The 19,928-nt window shown below is 41.1% G+C and overlaps 1 protein-coding gene across 3 annotated transcripts in view; it reads left to right on the top strand.

Moving 5' to 3' along the window:
- Window positions 1-19,928, top strand: part of PRKG1 (protein kinase cGMP-dependent 1) — a 393,227-nt gene that overhangs the window by 349,619 nt on the left and 23,680 nt on the right. For all 3 annotated transcript variants that reach the window (XM_085228931.1, XM_085228932.1, XM_085228934.1), the window contains exon 10: window positions 12,378-12,474. In XM_085228931.1, the coding sequence (XP_085085057.1) occupies window positions 12,378-12,474 (97 nt within the window). The remainder of the gene's footprint in view (window positions 1-12,377; window positions 12,475-19,928) is intronic.

Raw genomic sequence — 19,928 nt, 5'->3', positions numbered from 1 at the left:
CAGCTTTGTTCCTCTCAGCATGCTCTTTGGAGAGCACGAGCCTCTGGAGACCCTACAGCCCATGGTCAGGCTCCTTGCTGTTGCTGCGATTGGGAAGGATTTATTATTTGTCTTCAAGGCTTTTGAAGTTGTAACTTCATGCTTTTTTTTTTGCCTGCCTTATGGTGTTTTCCCTTTTAACCGGACAGGGTTTGATTCTTTGTTTTCTTTTTTTCTTTTCCCTTTTCTCTTTTTTGATTTGTTTGAAGCTGCTTCATGTTTGAAAGATGTCTTGCTTTTGATATACCATCTTGTCCCACTGTTCAGCCCCACCAGCTTCCTTCTGACCTATCCCACGTCCATGTTTGATGTGTGTTTGCTAGATGCTTGCAGCCACTTCTGAACTGCTGCTACTCATTGAATTACTCTTTTTAAGTTTTTAAGTGCTAGAGTGGTGCTTTTATATTAAACCTCTTTTCAGATCTTCAGTTATTGTCAGAATACCGTAGTTCCTTTTATGGGAGGTTGTCCAGTGGTAGAGCATTTTCTTCTTCCTCTCCCTTCCTGTCTTTGACTTCTTGGGTGCAACCAGAGCATCTCCTGCCCCAAAACATCTGGAGTTCTCCTCTTCCAGATGGAAGATCATTCAGATGACTTTCCAGGTAGCTGTGGACAGGTCAAACCATTGACAGTGAGCACACTGCTGTGTGTCCTGTTGCAGTCATCCGCCAATAGGACATACCTATGCGATCTTTTGAAGAAAGCAAGTCTTTGTGTCCTCCAGGATGAGCAGACCTCTTCCAGATGGTATTGAAATTGATTGAAGTGGCAGCAAGCACAGTCCTATTTCCGTGCCATGTAGCATCTTGAAGGAGGAGATGATCCCAAGAATAGGAATAGACTTTGTGATGTTGCAGGGTGTCTCCAGATTGCCAGAGCACAGTGCAAATCCCAGAGAACAGAAGTGACCTGTCCTGAATGACCCTGGAGCCTACTTTTGTATCGCACAGAATCCAAGACATTGATTTTCCTTTTGAAAGTGATACTCACAACAAGGATGCAAAATCTTAGCGTATAAGTCAAATTAAAAGAAGATTTAGTGCAGGATAGTCTGGGGACACGGTTGGTTGTGTGGGACTAGTTTCACTGATCTCTTCCCACAATTTCATCTGCCTGCCAGAATAAACAAGCGGAGGGAAAACCTCCCTTTGTACGCACACGTACTTGCTTTGTAAGGAAAAATCAGCTTCCTGCCTGCTCCCGCTTCTTCAGTAGGATCTCATGTAATATTCTCTTCCTCCCCGCCTTCTCTTTATATGTCACCTTTTTTCAAAGTAAATTAGGATGAAACATACAGATGCAACAACTTCAGCAGTGCCAGCATGGCTGGAGCATTCTGATGTTTGCTAAATGATAGTTTTACAATTAAGCTTTTGTAAGTTTTGCTCTGTGACCCCAGTGCAATGATCTAATGATTTAGGGGATATTTTGGGGGAACCATTTGACTGAATAAAGAAAAAAGAGTATAATTCATTCATCAGCTCCAACGAACTCTCCAGGTCCTAATGCTCATGGATCTGCTTGAGAATTTGGAAGAGGTTCCAGGAAACATTACTGAAATGGCTCTGGGCAGCCCTTGGGAAGGGACACCAGTTCACTCAAGGTAGAGCAATCCCCAAGCTGGAAGCCTTCTAGCAAGTGATTTTATCCTAGAGAATTAGGGCCATTTAAAAACAGGAAAGAAAGTCATACATGTCGCTGGGCAAAACAGTGAGCTCACTCTTGCTTGAAACCTGCAGGACTTTAACAAATGTGCAATAGATAGCAAACGTGGTGAGCTGGGCAAATAAATATGCCTAACGTCAGTAGTTTGTTCTCCACGTTTTTTAAAAGTCTGGAGAAAGAATACAGCAATCAAGTCTGCTTAATGAGATTGCTGTTGCCATGGTGAGCATTTACTTATGCAAGCAACACAGTCCTACATTAAGGGTGGGGGCAAAAGGGCCATTAAGTGTTTAGGTGGTTAGATGAGCAGATTTGGGATTCATGGAACTAATTAGCAGATTGCAACACATTAATTAGATCATGAGATTTTGTGAAGTAGAAGAGCAACAAGCAGAATTAACTGTGATTTGTGCAATGTGAAGCTGTTATTAGACTGAATTTTCCTTGAGATCACATCTCGCTTTCCTAGGAAGTGCTTTCTAACATTGTAAGTTGGCTGTTGCTGTTCCACAGTGACTGATGCATTGCCTTAAAATAACTTCAGTGTTTGGCTGTGATGCATGATGACACGTTTGGACCAAGCTTGGTAGTTGGGGTTCACTGACCATAAAAAGTTCAGTTGGGATTTTAATGTGAAATGCGTTTTTTTCCTGACAGCTTCCAAATGTGCTGTTTTCCAAAGGGGGAAAAAAAAAAAAAAAATCTGTAGATATCTCCTCAAAAGTAAGTAAGAAGGGTGAAAAGAAAAAGCATTCATGCAGCCTTCTGTCTACAGATCCAAAAAACAAAATCTGAATTCAGAACTAGTGAAGAAATAAGAAATTTGTCTCCTTCCTTACCATAACCCTGCTCTTCCAAATTATTGAAGGATAGTTGTCAGCAGAGACAAGCAACCATTCACGGGAGGTTCATTTTTCATTGCCTTTATGTTACTTTAAAAATTCACGTTTGAGTGCTACAAAATAATTCGGTATTACTCTTTGCACCAAAGTTGTAGCTGGCTTAGCTGCTGAATTTGGGGATTTCAGCCTGAATTTGATCTCAGGACTGATCCGTGACTTAGGAAGAATAAACCAGGAATTAATACTTATAGGCAAAAAGTCCTTGGCAGTTTCTACAGTGAACTGCATTGGACTCACGCCATGTCAGCCTGCAACGGGATGTTAGAAGCTGTGCTGCAACTTGCCAGCATAAATTGAATATTTTATTCAAAAAAGTTGCTTATTCACACTGGTATGAGAAAAGAAGGCCATTAAGTCATAATGCAGCAGGGTGCTGGAATAGCAAAGATTTAAAAAGCCAGCTGAAACGCATTGGGCTCTCAGTTTATTCTCATCAGCCAGATAGAAGAGTTTTGTGTCAGTGTGTCATGGAGCACAATAAACATTTCTTTGCGATTTGTTCCTAACCCCACCGCGCTTGTAATGAGCACAGCTGTGTAAAATGCCAACAACAGCTTTCTTAGGAGTGGGGATGGGGTGGCCACGACATGAAACTCAGTGCAATGCCACGAGCTAAGGCATATAATATCTACCTTTGTCCAGTTGGGGTGTTGGAAGTACAATGCAGTGTTTGAAGCACAATGAAAATTTTGCTTTTCCATAGAGTTTTGTTTCCTGTGGAATTTCAGGTGGTGCTGTTGCTGCCTGTCTCAGAACTGGAGACGGTTGTCCGTGTTTTCCTTTTCCACTGCTAACCCCCAGTTTAATCCAGCCTGCCATACACAGTAGTGCTGTCAGTGCTGAGCCAAGATAGAGATGCATGGTGTAGAGCACAGCATAGAGCTGTTTCTTTGCTCTCTAGTTAGCAACGCCCAGAATTTGGAGTTTTTTTTGTTTGTTTTTCTTGTTTTTTAAGAAGAAAAAGAAAAAAGAAACCAGTCCTTGCACAATGTCTTTTAATACTGTACAGAACAGGAAACAACACCAAAGGAAGGAATACTCCATTTCCTCCCTCAACCCCTTTTAACTAAAATTGAGCAAAGTTCTGGTTTTGTAAGTCTATACTGTTGTTTGAACTATTTCAGGATGTTCTTGACATTAGGAATATTACAAAAGTGGAAATGTTACTTTCCAAAGCGGGACACTGAATGAGTCTTGTTGGAAGAATTGGGCTGTTTCATTAGAGAAAAAAAGGAGAACCACATGGACCCAGAAGATAAAATGCACATTTTGGTGATGTGTAGGTAGCACTGATACAGTTGGGAAATGGAGCCCAGGTTGATGTAGTACCCACCTGGGTTCAGCAGGGCATTTGCAGAGCAGTGCAGGTAGTTTGGGTGGGCACCCTATGGGCACAGCAGTGCTCTGTGTTGCTGCTCTGCTTCCCACTGCCTGCACACGTGGAAGTTCAGAGCTCAACACAGCAAGCAGATAGGCGGGCAGTGAGCTGAGCTTGTTGGTGATTTTCCAAGCAAAACTCCGATCCCTCTTCGGGTTTTTACCTGCATCTTCCTTTGAATTTCACTGAAAACCAAGGACTCGGTTCCCTAAAAAGCACTCTGATAATCTTGTGCTCTGTTGAAAGAACTCTTCTTCACATGCAGCGTTATCAACCCCCACTCAGCTGATGGTTTATATGCCAGTCGAAAGTGATGCATTTATTCTTTTGGAAACAGACCTGTGAATTTTCTCACCTGTTTGCAGACCCAGACTAATGCCAAGAGCTGTCAGATTTCTCGTGCCTGTGACGCGGGCAGCAAGAAAAGGAGATGTTTGGAGAACTGCTAGCTGTATGCAACTGCTTCAGTTCAGGCTTTTATACTGCAATCAGACATTTGCCATGAGTTTTTTATTAGCAGGTATTTCACAGTTAACCTTCTTGTTTTTCTGCTTAACAGAGGAAAAAAAAAAAATCCTTTTTATCAGTGATACAGAAACTCTGCTTATGCAAACTATTTCATCAGAACCGCAAGAGAAGAAATCATGTTTAGTTCATCCAAGGAAATTTTTGCTTCTTTCCGGCATATGAATGAATAATACTGTGTAGTAATAACAGGAGGCAGGCAATCAAAATACACCCACATTCACAAGAGATTGTTGCATCTGCAAGAGAAGAGATGTGGGGGGTTTTCTGATCAAGTTAATTGTGAGCATAGACACATATGCATGTGTAGATACACTTTAAAGAAGTGATGCATTGCCCCATGTTACAAGAGGATGGGTTCCTTCAACAGACATATGGAAAACTGTAAAACTTGGTCTGTAGGGTTTTTTTTCTAATGAAGTTCTTCTGTGCGCATCCTGTGTTCACATAAGGTCCTACTGCAGTGCTCATGCTTGTGCTAGGCAGAAGGCACAGAAATTAATAGGTGTAATTTGTTTAAGAAGATATTACCAAGCTTTTGTCACATTCAGGAATTCAACAATATTAGCTTCAAAGTTAAGATTTTGTAAAGAGCTTGGGTGATGAGAAAGTCTTTATCAACTGTTGTAACTGACTGTATTTGAGTACATTCAATTACATTTCTCAGGGAAATTGGCCTCTGCGTGACAGAAAGTCTTTAAACCCCATAATTCAAACAAATCTCTTATTTGCTTAACTGTTGAAACAACTCACAATGAGCATAGCTTAATAAGCACTGTGTTCACATTGCAGAGTTCTAATTGAAAAGTAACGCACTTTTAAACAGAGGGAAGATCATTTCTCTGGTAGTTTTTTAATTTTATGTTTTTAATTTCAGATCTCCTTCCCCTTCCAGAGGAAGTTAGAGATGCCATAGCTTTAATGTCTGTTTTAGCTGCAACTCAAATGCTCACTTTCTGTAAGAAAATCTAAACCAGGAGGTATGCTATTTCTCCTGATTTGAAAGTCATTAAAGGCAAGTACACTGCAAGTTCAAGTGCTGGTAGGTCAAAGAGAAATTCACAGCCCCGACAGCATGAACTTGAAAAGAAAGACCACCTTTCTTTTCAATGCAATTGTCCATGCAGCTGCAGCTTCCAATTGCATGGTTGTCCCTAGCACATTGCTTTTAAAAATCCAAATGAAATCTCTCTGATTTGGATTTTCAGTCAAAGGCATAAGACAAAAAGAAGTGGTAGCAGCTAAATCAGGAGTTAAAGCCACTGCACTGCTGACCGCAGACAGGTGGTCTGGAAGAAGGAGACCTGAACTAACGAGAAGCTATGTTACCATTATCATACTTTTTCCTTACATCTGTCTTTCTACAGGTGACTTGCCTCTGAGAATTTGCTGCCCTCCATCAAGGAAGAGCAAAGAGGAAAACACTGTATTGATCTTCAGTCTCCAATTTTTTTCTAATTGCGAACAACATTGAAAAAGTAAAAGTTATATTTCTACCTACATGTGTCTGTAGATATAGATAGATAGATCTACATCTCCATGTATCCGTAGGCAGATAGTTATACAACTACATGTATCTGTAGGTAGGTAGATACCTTTTACTTTTTCAGTATTGTTTGCAATTAGGAAAAAAAAAACAACAGAAGAGTAGAAGATCAGTGTTTTTATTCCATGCTCTCACCTGATGGAGAACAGCAAATCCTCAGCTGCAAGAAAATCCTCACCCTCACAGGTCAAAATCTGTGGATAACATCCATCCCTCCCAGGAATGGGTTAACATTAGGTTAGCAAATACTGTGCAGAAAGTAATTATGGAGAGAAAATACTAACCAGTCTCAGCAGCCCTATGTCTCTGTGAAAGAGCAGAAAATCCCTTTTGGGGTTAGGATGATGGCACATCAGTGCCCCTGGCTAATGTTGCTGCCGATGGGACAAGCCACAATCATTTGGTGCTGGTACTTTTATCCAACAGCTTGGTGTCTCTGATCAGTGTCTTCCTGCTTTCACTCTTCATAGAGATCTCCTGGTACAGCTTTGTGATTATGTATTTGTGAACGAGCTAATAAATTGCAATAATGAGTTGGAGTTTGAAATGAATTCAGCTTTTCTGTAACATTACGTGACTGACGGTAAAGTAGGTAAGAAGCCAGTCTTTTTCTTGCTATTTTTGTTCTTACTGATCACAGCACGTGTCTGAAAGGGACATTTGAAAGCAAAGAGGTGCTTTGCATGTCATGAGAGAGACAGACAACTGATACAAGAGGAAGAAACATAGATGTTTCCCACTCAGAGGGAGGGAGGGGACTCAGGAAATGCTTACTGCCTGCCTGTAGTTTTGGGATGAGCATCTCCCTTTTGCCCAATGTAAGCCTGCTCTGCAGCTTGTGGGATCAGCCAGACTGCAGTTTTCCCAACAGGGTTCTAGGTTTATACCCTTGGTTTTGGGGTTTGTCCAAGGGCATCTCCCCATCCAAAGTACATACTGACTCCAATGGAGCTGCATCTTGATCAGACTCTGGAACAGAAGTGTTTTGCACTGGGGTGGGACCTCTGAGATGAGGAGTGACAGCACCATAAAGGGATAGAGATTTGCTCTCAATGCCTCTCCAGAATTTGCTTTCAGGCATTTCCAGGCTCTGGATCTTGCTGATTGTGTAAAATACAGTGTCGCTGTGCCATGCTTCTGTCTGTGGTTAATCCTCTGAGCCCCACACAAACAGGGCGTAGCTGAAGGTAAGGATCTCATGGAAACGCATGAGGTGCTTTTTATTGCTCTTTCACCCATAAGACCATTCATAGACCTCCTGTTCTCCCAAATCACTCCGGAATGCCTGCTTTTTGGAGCAATCGTAGCAGGCAGACAAAGGGCTGGCCAGGGAGGGCTTGGGAGCTGTAGGACCATTTGCCACATCTACTCTCCCTCGCATGGCTTTCAGACACGAAGCCTCCTCGTTACGTGAATCCGATCCATATCTTCTGCCACCCTTCATTCATGTTTGGAATTGCATCCCTCTTAATGGCATTAATCTCTCCAGAATTTTTTCCGTGACTTCAGGATAGCGGTCAGCCAAACAGCAGCTGGATGCCACGAGTAGTCCCAGGTTGGTTATTTTGCCAGTGCTAAAACATGTATGTTCAGGAGTACAGAAAGAAATAGTGACAGCAGTAACAGTTTGAGGCAGTTTTTCACTTATTACAGACTCATTTCTTAAAGTGCAGCATCAGTTGAAGCAGAATGCTAGAAAGAAAGCAGCCATATTGCAAGAATGATGTGGGGAGGCGCTGAGATAAAACTCTAATTTAGCAGACACCAAAGTACAGCTTGCTTTTGTGAGACTTTTTCCCCTTCCCCACTCGTGGCTCTCAGGCTCACTGGACATGTGCTTTCTTGCAGGCTGGAGCTGATCATTGCTATCCAACCATCGCAACTCAGGTTATTCAGGTTTTTGCAGAGATTCTGTGTTTCTGTTTGCAAAAGAGCATTGCCTCTATGCTTCAGAAACTGGACCAACAAAACTGAGTATAAGGCCAACAAAATAGCTGTTAAATGAACAAGTGTCTCAGTGAGGAAGGCTCCAAAATCCTGATTTTTATCCAACCAAAAGTACTATGTTTGCTTATGGAGGAGCTGGTGGTTGGTTCCCATTTGGTTACAATTTACATCTAGTTGGCAGCACGCAGGTGGAGAGAAGCCAAGTTTTGTATCAAGATGACTGTTTGGTAACAGATGTCTAATGTTTCCCAACACATTTAGTTCATGTGATAGGAATCATGAGCTGGTTTAGTAAAGCTGAGCAGTTGGGTGATTACAAACCTTTGCACCCATCATTTTCTCCTCTATTCTTTTTAGCTGCCTAGTTACGATGCTTCTGATTTTTTTTTATTTTTTTTTTTCATTTATACTTTTGGGAAGGAGAGCTTAAAATGTACTTCCAAGTAATCACTGTCCTGTGAAGCAATTGCTTATTTAAATGGTTGGAAATTTCCAGCAGTACAGAAAGCCATGTTTTCCTCTCCTGCTCTGCAAAACAGGCATTGCCTTTGGCTGTGGCACTAGTGCTGCTTTTTCAAAGTAAAGGACATGTGGACAACAGTATTTACTCATGATCTGCCTGAGAACTCTGCTTTCTCACATTTAATGGCTGTCCACGCTGAAGATGAGCCAACATCAAGTCCTTTTAATCAGGGTAAGGGTATTTGTATTATTTGGAGAGAGAGAAATAGTGGTCCCACACCCCAGCTCTTCCATAGGGGAACGTCAGTTCTCATTGCAAACTATTGTTTGAATGAGATTTCAGTAGTTATCACTGTCATTCAGATTTGCAGGAAACCTTGCAGAAGAGCTTGGTGGACTTAGCACAGTGCTCACATGTGACCTCACTGTGATCACTTCCTCCTCTCTGCTGTTCTCAATTCCCAGTGGGAAAGATACTTCTCCTGTTAACTGCAGGAGCAAACTGTAAGCCCTGGTCAGATTAGTAGGCTGGTAGGCTACAAAACATTGTTTACGTTACACAGAACAGCCCCATTAAGAGTGGGAGCTGATACCTTGCTCTTCTGAAAATCACAGCCTTATTTTTAAATGCTCTTTACTAAAGGAGAGCAGGCACTTTGCAAAGATACTGTGAAACACAGATTTTTTTGTTATTCCTCACTATTTGGATCATGATCTGTTTTGGCAAGTTCTCCGTATCTGGTTTTTAGTGTTTGTGTGTGTGTGCAATTAATGTAGGAATTCAAATTAGGAATATTTTTCATCACCAACTCATCCAGAGATCAAAAAAATTTTTTTTTTTTCTCTCTGGCAAATTTTGCAATACCTTTATGTGGTTGATTGTTTAGAATATTTAGAATGAGCCTTGCACATTAGACTTCTGAGTACCAGATGGGAAGAGACCATGGCATCTGCAAAGCAGTGCCCAGAGTGAATATGCCCTGACTTGACACACAGATATTTTTCCCACAAAATGCTGTGTTATTTCCCCATTGGCTTGCAGGTGTGGTCAGACCTTCTCTGCCATTCATCCTATCTCTATTATGTTCCCAGGGAATGTGCCAAACATCCTTTGAATGTAGCAGATCTGAGTATATTCCTATAGACACACCAATATTTTTGGGGAATTTCTGTATTTCTCTGCACTGCTTTCCCAATGTTTTGCAGGTTAAAATTAAGATATCCCTTATATTTTTTCCTAGATTTTTATAAAGGGCGTGCTACAAAGCCCTGGTAGTTTTTGTCTAGAGAGTGATGTGCTCAAATGATCAAAGTTGAAATATGACAGTTGAATACATATTCTAAGCTTCAGGATGTGGATTATGCTCTGTTGTCTCACTTATTTGATGACTTGAGAATATTCAAACTTGAAAACTAATTATTTAAGAGACTGAAGAGATTTATTCCTAAGCTTTCCATGACTGAAGTATGTCAGTCCTGTTTGTTAGTCTGTAGGAGTTTGATTTGAAAGGGGACTTTGACCTTTGTTGCTGGGAATAAATCAGAATTCAGCTGTGACTGCCATTAGTAAGCGTGTGAAGGGCTTGCGTGCTTGATTTCACACTTTTTTTTTCACTCTGTATTTTTTGAATTTCTTTTGTTTCCAAGATGCCTAGAAAACTGTGTCCAATTTGTTTTGTAGGCTTCATTGCCTCAGCATTTCCAAAGGAACTGGTGAAACTTGCAGGGACTGGAGCTAGCATCCTGCTTGCCCTGCCAGTACAAGGGCACATTTTACCTACTTTTGTCCTAGAATGTCACATGATGTGTGCCGTGCATCATCTTTGTATAGCCATTACTCGGGATAATTTTCCGCCTTCCTTCCTGCATTTGGAGACCCTAGCCCTTCTGATATGCTGCTGTTTTGCATGTGCCGTCTTCTCCTTGCTCAGCACTGAGCATTCCTCACGGCTTGTCCAGCAGAGAAGATGGGGTGGCTGGTTCCCTACCTCCCTGAGCACGAAGGATGCCTTCCTCTAGCATCCCAAGCCTTGAGCAAATTTAACACTGCTTTTTGGACAAGCAGTTTTGCCTCAGTTGTTCTGCTGTTGAATGGAAATTTTCCAAGCTGGGATTTCATCTTTCTAGCAATTATAAATCACTATCAGTATTTAACTGGTCAGGAAAGCAAAAGATAACTCATATGCTGTCTATATATTCATCATGAAAATTAGATCTGATCTCATTGCACTGTCACCCCTAAAATGATGTGTCTTTTGTGATTTACAAGGGAACGTACCAATGTGTCTTTGACTCAGCAGTGCTTCATTCAGCTCTGGGTTTAACATGCATGCACCTAATGATCAGAGTGAAGTGATCAATAAGCAGCTGTGGCACTCAGGGTTATCCCAAGTTCATAGCAGGCTCAGAGCTGATTACTTTCCAAAATCAGATGCAGTCAGGCTGCTGTGGTCACAGGAGCAAGGTCACTGAGGGGATCTGGTGACAGTATAAATAATAAAGCAGAGCTTATCTAGTTTGTTGACAGTACCTCACCCCCCAGGATAAAACCGTGCTTTATTACATTGTTTTGCAGGCTTTTCTCTGTGATCTCTCACCTTCTGTGACACCTCTCTTCATTCTTCTCTTTCACCGCAAATGTTTTTTCCCACTTTCTCTCCTAGTGCCATTTCAGTTGTAAATAGAATAAAGAAGTTGTTTGGAAGAGAGTTAAGTCAGCAAATCAATGCCATCCCATTACTGAATTAGATTAGAGACAGGCATGATGGATCAAATACATTAAAATGACAGGTAGCTCATGGCTAACCCTATGATATTTTATCTTTGCTCTAGCGTTTATCATGCTCAAACAAAGCGTTTGGCTGGAACAGTGGATTACGACCTGTCTGTTAATTGCAAGATAATATGCTAAAGATAAATACAGAAAGCTGCATTTGCAAGCCCCTTTCCACCTTCCATGCCTCTCTTCATGATACCATCAGTGCTCTATTCCCATACAAGTCTGTGTCACTGATAAGCCAAAGGTTGTACATGCCCGGGGACTCCTCCAGCAGCTGAATGTCAAACTTTATGGAGTGGGTGGATCATCCATTTCCCTTCCGAGCTTTTCTAAAAATACCACAAACCTTGACAAGGAGCTATTTTTGAGGAATCATATTCATGAGGATAGTCATGGGAAGCTTATTTTGGCAGGCTTGCATGTGTTGCATTTGCATGCTTCCCTAGTTAAGAACTTCGTGAACTTCTGTTATGAGCCAGTAGCACATGAGCTAAAGGGAGAGCATCTGGATTTTGGGACCTCTTGGGCTGGAATTTCTACTCCAATTGAGCTTATAGGAGGAAAAGAAGTGAAGATATCCTTGTAGGAATGTTAATATGTGACTGAAGTCATTCATTTCAGGCATTTGCACACCAGCCCTCAGCTTATCGGATCTGATTTCATAAAACCTGGCTGTGATTTCTCTCCAGGGACCTTAATGATCTTGCCACTTTCAATAAACGTTTATAGAAAGTACTGCCGACCTGTGGATAAGAGAAACTCATACAAGAGACTTTTCTTCCAAAAATACTCAAAAAAAAAAAAAAAGCCAACCTTCTTCTTGCCAGAAGATCAATAGAAAATGTCAAAATGTAGTGTTTGTTGGGTAGCTGGAGCTGAATTACAGTACCAGATATGTGCACTGTAGGCATGCAGTAGGTACGTTTGCTTCTCTCACTTTGCAAACCGTGCAAATTGGAGTTATGCTCTAATTGGGACCAGTGAAATGATGAGCGTGAATCAAACTCTAAGAGATAAGATGGAAATAAAGCAGGTAAACGCTGTTCCACACTCATGCCATGCGGGTACAGTATTGCGCAGTACTCATGTTTGCACCTCTAAGAAATTTCCATTTTTTCGCATAAAAAAATCCAGATATGAAGCCGAAGCTGCCTTCTTCGCCAACCTGAAACTGTCTGATTTCAACATCATTGACACCCTTGGAGTCGGAGGTTTCGGACGAGTTGAACTGGTAGGTAACCTTTTCTTCTCTGAACTTTGTGTGTCCTGGAACCAGTATTGTGTTATGAGTGCTTTTTTTGCTCTTCATTATTACACCAGAAGAGAAGTATGTGACAGGATTCTGTGTTTTCTAGTGGTTGAAGAATGCTGCATCCTATTTCTGGGTAGATACAATTGAATGAACAGTCTGCAGTAATTGTGAAAAAATCTATATGCTCATTTTCAGAGAGGGGGGTACGCGTCTTTTCTCTCCAAGTGATCGTACATTGAAGCAGAACTGTTTATGACAGTTTATTGACTGCCATTTAACAAGAACCTGAATAGTCATACAGTGTTAAAATTGAAAGAGAAACCTAAAATCTTACGTAGCCTAAACTGGAATAATTGTCTGATGTTCCTCTGAGCAGTTTCTAATTCAGGTCTAGATGTAGAACTACAAAAGCTGTAGCTTCAATGTCTGAACTGTAATAACAATTCATAGCAAAATGTTCTTTGCTGAATTTTAGTCAGAAAGGCAAAAACTGAACTTGCTTTTTTGCTCTGCTTGGATTTAGAGCTACACAGTCTTCACTAAAGCAAAGTCTGAGCAAGAGGAGACCAGAAAGGCAGCCGCTATGTGCCCACTTGTAATCTAACATAAAAACAGAAATTTATTATAGAACGAAGGAGCTTAGTTTACGTCAGCATGCTAAGCAAGGAGGAGTTTCTTATACTGAACACCAGTACTGTGTGTTAGGATCTCCTGTAAGTTAGAGGCAGAAAAGAGAGTAGTTATTTCTACCATCACAAAATTCACTGGAAATCCTTGCTCTGCAATTGTATGGGAGCCTGAAGCACTTTTTAATGTTGTGCCCTTAGTGCTGAGACACTGCAAAATAAGTGTTTTGGTAATTACTCCTGATGTGATGGGTTAATTCTATGTTAAAAGCCCAATTCAGTATTCTGTGTGATTAATTTCTAACTTTTCCTATTTGGTTTTATGTAAAACAATGCAGAAGAGAGGACATCAGTGAGAGCTTTGATTTCTCCCTGGGTTTTTGCTTTCCTTTATCATGTGTTTATTGATTTAATATTAACAACTGTTTTCTGCAAGGCAGTCACCAGAGCTCATGCCCTTTCCCTGCTCCTTCTATAGCCACCTGCTGCCGAGGCCACTTCAGAGCAGGAGTTTAACTCAGGTTGCTCTGAACCTCCCTCCTGAAGGCCCTTCCACATCATAAAGCTCAGGAGATTTGTTTCCTAAGTTAGCAACGCCATCAGCTTCTCAACCCCACTTAACCTGTAGCGAGGGACCCCATGCTGTGGGGCTTGTTTTGCAGCTTGGGAAGGAGCTTGCTAGGTTTATTTTCATTTCTAACTTTTATTTTGGAGGTGTATTATCAAGCTTTGAGTACTTCAGAAGAGGATGCGTGAGGTTGTTATCACGAGGGGTTGCTCCAGGAACCCTAAAGCCACACAGTTGTGAAAATTGGACTGTATTATTGGTGGTCATGAGTCCTCTACCTCGGGCTGCAGTTAGAATTAATTTGTAAGCTCTAAGACGCTGACAAAAAGTAAATAGGATGCATGTAATGAACATGTTGTCACTTCAACTTATCAAATCAGAATCTGGTGAAAATACTTACATTTTCAGTTATTTCCAAATATCAGAAGCCCCCAAGAAGCCCTAAAACCGCCTACAAGATGGGAAAATGGGAGAAACCTTCCCATCACCTTTGTAGGAGTTTCTAAGGTTGAGTTAACCATCCTTTGGCCTTGCTCTTAGAAGCAGGGGAATGCTGTTAGGTCATTTTCTGGGCAAATTATAAGTACACCAGTGAATCAGGCAGAGCCTCCAGCCTTCTCATCAGCTTAAAGCACTCCCCTTATTGGTCTCCTGTTGTCATTTTGTTGGTAGCACTGAAGTTGCTCACATGGAGTGGTGACAGTTGTTCCCTGCATTATGATCCTACGACGTGCAGGAGGAGAGGACAGAAATAGAAAAGTTTTCCTTTGGGAAAGGTGTTTTGGTATTCAAGAGAAAGGAGATGGGGAAGAGGAAGATGTGAAAGTATCAAAGGGTTTCTGCAGGTACTGCTCCTGTAGTGAGTGTGATAAAAACATGCACTAGGAGTGACAGTATGGAGAGAGAACCTTAGATTACAGTTCGTGAGATTTTAGTTACTCAGGAAAAAAGATGGATTACATCACTAAATAGTCCTATCCTTCTGCTAAAGAGACTGTAGCTGTTCCTAACTAGTAGTGAATTACACACGGAAGGATGAAAATATTGAAAAGCTTAACTTAACGCTCTGGATTTCATTATTTTTCTTCATTACCAAGAAAAGCTATTTTAATACTCTCTTGTCTTTAAAAAGCTAATTGCCTTTCCAAAGTACTGTTTCAGTGCTGAGTACTGGAAAGTGAGGTCATCAGTTATCAAAGCAAGAAACTATTATTTTCATCAAAACTGAGCCTAGAATTGCTACCTTTCACAGTGTACATCTTTGTACAATTTTGTACATCTTGTGTACAGAAAATATTCTTTATGGCTCAAGACTATAAATGAACTCTTGCTAAATGCAGTGCAGGACCTGACTCTTTTACTCCCTGAGTGTATTAGTGCACAGCACTGCTGGAATTTGTTCCTGGGAAACATTCCAATTTCTTGCACTTTTCAAGAGTAAAATTGATCAAATTAACCGACTGCATTTTAGGGAAGAGGATTTTTATAGCTCCACCTTAGCTGCTGTAGGCAAGCCCCTGGGCATCTGCATAGCCTTGAAGCTGGTGGTGTCTGGCTGCAAGCTGGAATGTCTGGGCTTTGCTTTGCTGGCCAGGGCCAAACAATGCTCCCATTTGCCTGCGTTTTAGTGCTCAGGTGTGGTTTGTGTAAATAAGCTTTGGTATTCCGGGCACCACTGTGAATGCTGTCTGTCTTCAGAGTTCATCCCATCAGTGAATTTATATGCTGGTACGTGTTTTTTAGGCCAGACAGCGTGTTATTTAAGCAATTTTCAATTATGTGGAGATGACACTTGGAAATATCTTTTCGTCTTGATTTTATTCGTCTAATAGAAAGCTTATCCCTATGGTCTCTTGTGGTGGCCAGTCCTAGTAAGCACATCTCCTCTGGGACCTTTTCTAGGTCATTTTACTTTCTGCATATTTCCAGCAACTTTCATTGCTGCTGTATGTAGTTGGCTAGGATTTTTAATGGCTGTCTGATGCCTCTACGACATGCCTTATCCTTTCAGATGTTGTTCTGCACCTTCCTCTGCAGCTGGACTTTGCCACAGCTACAGGCAGCTTTGGGAGCCTACAGCCTGCCTGGGCTGCCTGGTGCCACATTCCTGGGGTAGCCCTCCTGCGTTTCCATCCATAGCACAGCAGAAGGGAAATAATAGGACTGGGATCCTTGGTTTTCATAGCACAGATTAACTGAGGGCATCCACTATTTTTTGCTACCCGTCTTCCGAGCACTGTGTCAGCTGAATATCTTCTATGTTGAGATCTGGACACCTAAATAACACACGATAGTAATGAATGTATTTATTGTCTCAGGTTTGTGTCCTGCAAAGCGCCATGTTGCAGAGCATGGAGATGTAGGTCAGGTGTGCTCAGCCTTCATAAATCATCTCTCCTGGACATTATTGCTCTTGTCTTTGTTCTTTAATTTCCTTTTAATGTAAGCCTTATATTTCTAATCATCTGTTCCACATCAGGTGTTTTGGATTTAAATCAAGATTACATTAGACAGCTCTGAAATAAATGTATCAGGGTGTCTGAATTTACGGGGTTAGAGTAATTATTGCTCGGAAATCAGTTCATGTAGGTGATGGCTGAGCACAGGTAGCCTAAAAATCAGCCCAGGCCTGCAGCCATGTCTTGCTTCTATTGACGTGCTCAGTTATTGCTTTGAGCAATCGCTCAGATGGAGGAAGGAGATTTTAATTGCTCCTGTTATTACAAAATTGCACAAATCATATGGTTCTTCCACACCCAATCACATGGATCAGGGCATTCTGGAAGCAGTGGTGGAAACTGGCAGACTGAGGATGAGCCCAACACTTACCTCCGACTTGTTGGAACACTTCAGACATTCAAATGTTCAGTGGTGTTGCAGAAGTCAGTGGCGTTTCCAGCCCATATTTCAGGCTGGAAGGGACCTAAAGAGACATGTAACCTGGTGGCAGAATCAAACACATCCAACCAGTCTCCAATAATATGTCATTGAAAGTCTGTAGGAAATGAGGTTACCAAAGCAAGTTGTCCCAGCACTTACCCATTCCTTGCTGCAAGAAAAGCCTCCTTGCCATTTAACACTTCCTAGCTGTAGCCAGCCTAAGTTGTTTTTATCTCAAGCAGACTCGGAGGCAGTTTCTTCTCTTTCCTTGCAGTACAGTTGTATATATTTGAAGACTTATCACAGGAATGCTATCACATAAGACTGTTATCACTGAAATATTCTTCTTTAGGCAAAATGTGTTCTTGAGTTTTACCAGTAATTCATGCTTTCTGGGGCAGCGGACATCATATTTACTCACTCCCCAGATGTTTTCCCCTCTTTTAAAAGTACCCCAAACTAAGTGCTTTTCTCTAACATGAGCCTTCCCATGGTCAGGCCAAGCAGGACAGCTGCAACAAAATGCCTGTGCTGTGACTGAATTGTGTCCCTTTTATTTCAAGCCATCACTGCAATTTGTAAAATTTAAATTGAATTCCCTTGCTCTTCACTAAAGCACTTACCGTCCTCTCTGGCTTGGCTTTAGTATGTGCAAAGCTAATAATATTCTTCTTATTTTATTATCCAAGCCATTAATGAAAGCAGTTAATGGTGCTGTATACTAGACAGATGCCTTTGAAGTCCTCCTCAGAACATCGTATCAGCTTAATGATGGACACTAAAAACTAAATTCCTTTATAACGGGGAAATTAATAAAGACATATGCAGCAAAAACAAGCTTTGATTTCTGCCAAATTTCACTAGTAGCGTGTGAGACCTTTCTTAAATGGATAGTATAGCATTTTTCATTTTTATTTATGTTTTAAGAAAAATCTAGCCACAGATGATGTAGTGCAATCAAATTTATTATAGCCTCTAGCCTTTTTTGTAAACAAAAGCATTAGTGAATTAATTGGATGGCAAGGAAAAATACCCTATAATTGTCTTCCAATAGAGTGACAGATGCATAATTCAGACATTTATTAGTGGAAATTTCCAATTCTGTAGCTGTCGTTTCGTTCTAGCTATTATGAAGCTTCTCATTATGGAGATCAGTCTTCTCTTTGAGATCTTTGAAATATTATTTTTTTTAATTGTTAAAAATCCTTTGGCCTCCTTCCTTTTGAAAGATTGGATATTTTGAGTGCAGTCAAGGTGAGAAAATTGATGCTTTGGTGAAGGATTTGAGGATCATACATCTGAGCAAATCCCACACTCAGATGACAATAAATTACTGCTGTGGAGCTGAGAAAAATGCTGCCTTTGAAGATTTGGCCAATTCTTTTTCTTCTTGACTATGTGCAAAGCGTTAATTTGAAACTTCTAAATGATACTCTCAGATGGGAATGGAAGACAGCAAAGATTCTGTTTTTCTTTATTTTTACCTCAATTTTTAATTCTTTATGGATTTGAATAAAGCTGAGCAAGTGTTGCTTTGTAGATTGAAACATATTTCACTGCCCACAGCAGGGAGGTTGGAACTGGATGATCTTTGAGGTCCCTTCCAACCCAAGCCATTCTATGATTTAGTATTCTTAGAACTTGTCTGTTAATAGAAGGGATGCTGCCAAGGGCTGGAAAAATGAGATGCTATTTGTAGCCCATCAAACAGCATCAGAGTCCTCATGAGGTTTCGAGCTGTTAAGTTGAAGGCTTGGGCTCAGGCTGAAGGTAGGAGTAAGACTCAAAAATAGGAGCCATTTTGCAGACAAAGCCAAACTCAGGAGTGTGGCCAAAATCATGCACAGCGTTGGAGGCTTTAGGCCTTTTCCAGAAACCACAGTAGTGAATGTTTCCATTAGGTTTAACACATTTTAGCTATACAACCCTTCTTCTGATATTTACTTTTTATTGAAATGATTTTATGCATGAAACAGTTTACATTCCTCACAGGTTTTCAGCCTTTTCCTTCTAGACATTTTTGAAAAATAATATTTACCTCTGGGGTTTAGAGAAAGGCACCGATTTTAATCTGTTGTCCCAATGTCCTTGCTTATAAAAAATGTAATTGTACATGTTGTCAAGCACTGAATAGCAATTTTCAGTACAGGGATCAAAACTTAGAGTTACAGATTTTGTGTTTACTTACATGTACTCGTAGAGTATAATTCTGCAATTTGTTTTCCCATGGCGTCCCATAGTCCCCCACTCAGATTGTGCTGTGTGGTGTGATGTGGTAGTGATTTCCCAGCCAGTTGAATCCAGATGTTTTCAAAGCAAATGAGGACACCAGCACGGACAGTTTCCACTCTGCTGCCCGTTTATAATTCATTCTTGATTCAGCCTTCAAAATTTGGTGTATCCCTAAAGTCTTCGGTCTTATCCAGTGCAATCACTGTGGCTGTTCATACATGGACCCCAAAAAATACATTGCTGTTTTTAGGGCAGTGAACTTATCCCACTTCTTCTTCCGACAGCTGTGAGCATGGAGCTAACCAAAAATTTGTCGTGTGACATGATGCACGAGATGGAAAGGATATAGGAAGAAGCACAGGGTAGCATGCTTGTTATGATTTGGTGATGCATGCTACGGTTTCTCTCTGAGCCTTAGGTCAGGAGAGCAGCTGAGTCTTGCCTAAAGGAGATGGGCAAAATATCTTCTTAATGGAGACATCTGAAATACTTTGAAGCATAAATATGCACAAGATGTTTCCCCAGTTCCCTATTAACAACAAATTCCATCAGAAATAAAAGCAAGGTGTAAGACAGCGAGTATCATTACGAGGAAGTCTGTTTCATCCGGAGAGATCATAAACATATTTAATACTAAAAACAGGCTGTACTCTTCTGCTAAGGGGAAGAGCCTCCACTTGGTTGGTGCAGCAGCTCAGCTGTTGGGATTAGGGGATCTCAGTTTGCCTTCTCCTTAGCCTGTGTGCAACCCAAGTGCTGCACTCAGCAACAGCTGCTGCTATTTTTGTTGGTTCAGATGCATCTATCTGGAAAATAAAGGACCCTGTACATGCCTAGCAAGCAAAAGCATTTGCACTTCAGCTCTCAAGCTGTGACACAAAGGTACTCACATTTCATGGTAGCACTGATTTCTACATTCCTCCCAAATATTGCACACACGCTGCAACTAGCAAAAGTCCTATGGGAAAGTGCCTGAAGTACCATCTTTGTTGGTATCAAGGTATCACTGTGCCCACAGGGGGTGTTCAGCAGCAGATGGCAGCAACAAGAACTTGCCTGTGAGTGGTGTACAGGAGTTTTCAAGAAAAGGCTGTGGCCAGCTCCTAAAGAATCACTGTTGCTGAGCG

The sequence above is a fragment of the Meleagris gallopavo genome, chromosome 8, assembly GCF_905368555.1.
Source record: "Meleagris gallopavo chromosome 8, MGAL_WU_HG_1.1, whole genome shotgun sequence".
Classification (NCBI taxonomy): Eukaryota; Metazoa; Chordata; class Aves; order Galliformes; family Phasianidae; genus Meleagris; species Meleagris gallopavo.
The sequence above is the reverse complement of the archived record's forward strand: the minus strand, read 5'-3'. Positions and strand labels throughout refer to the sequence as shown.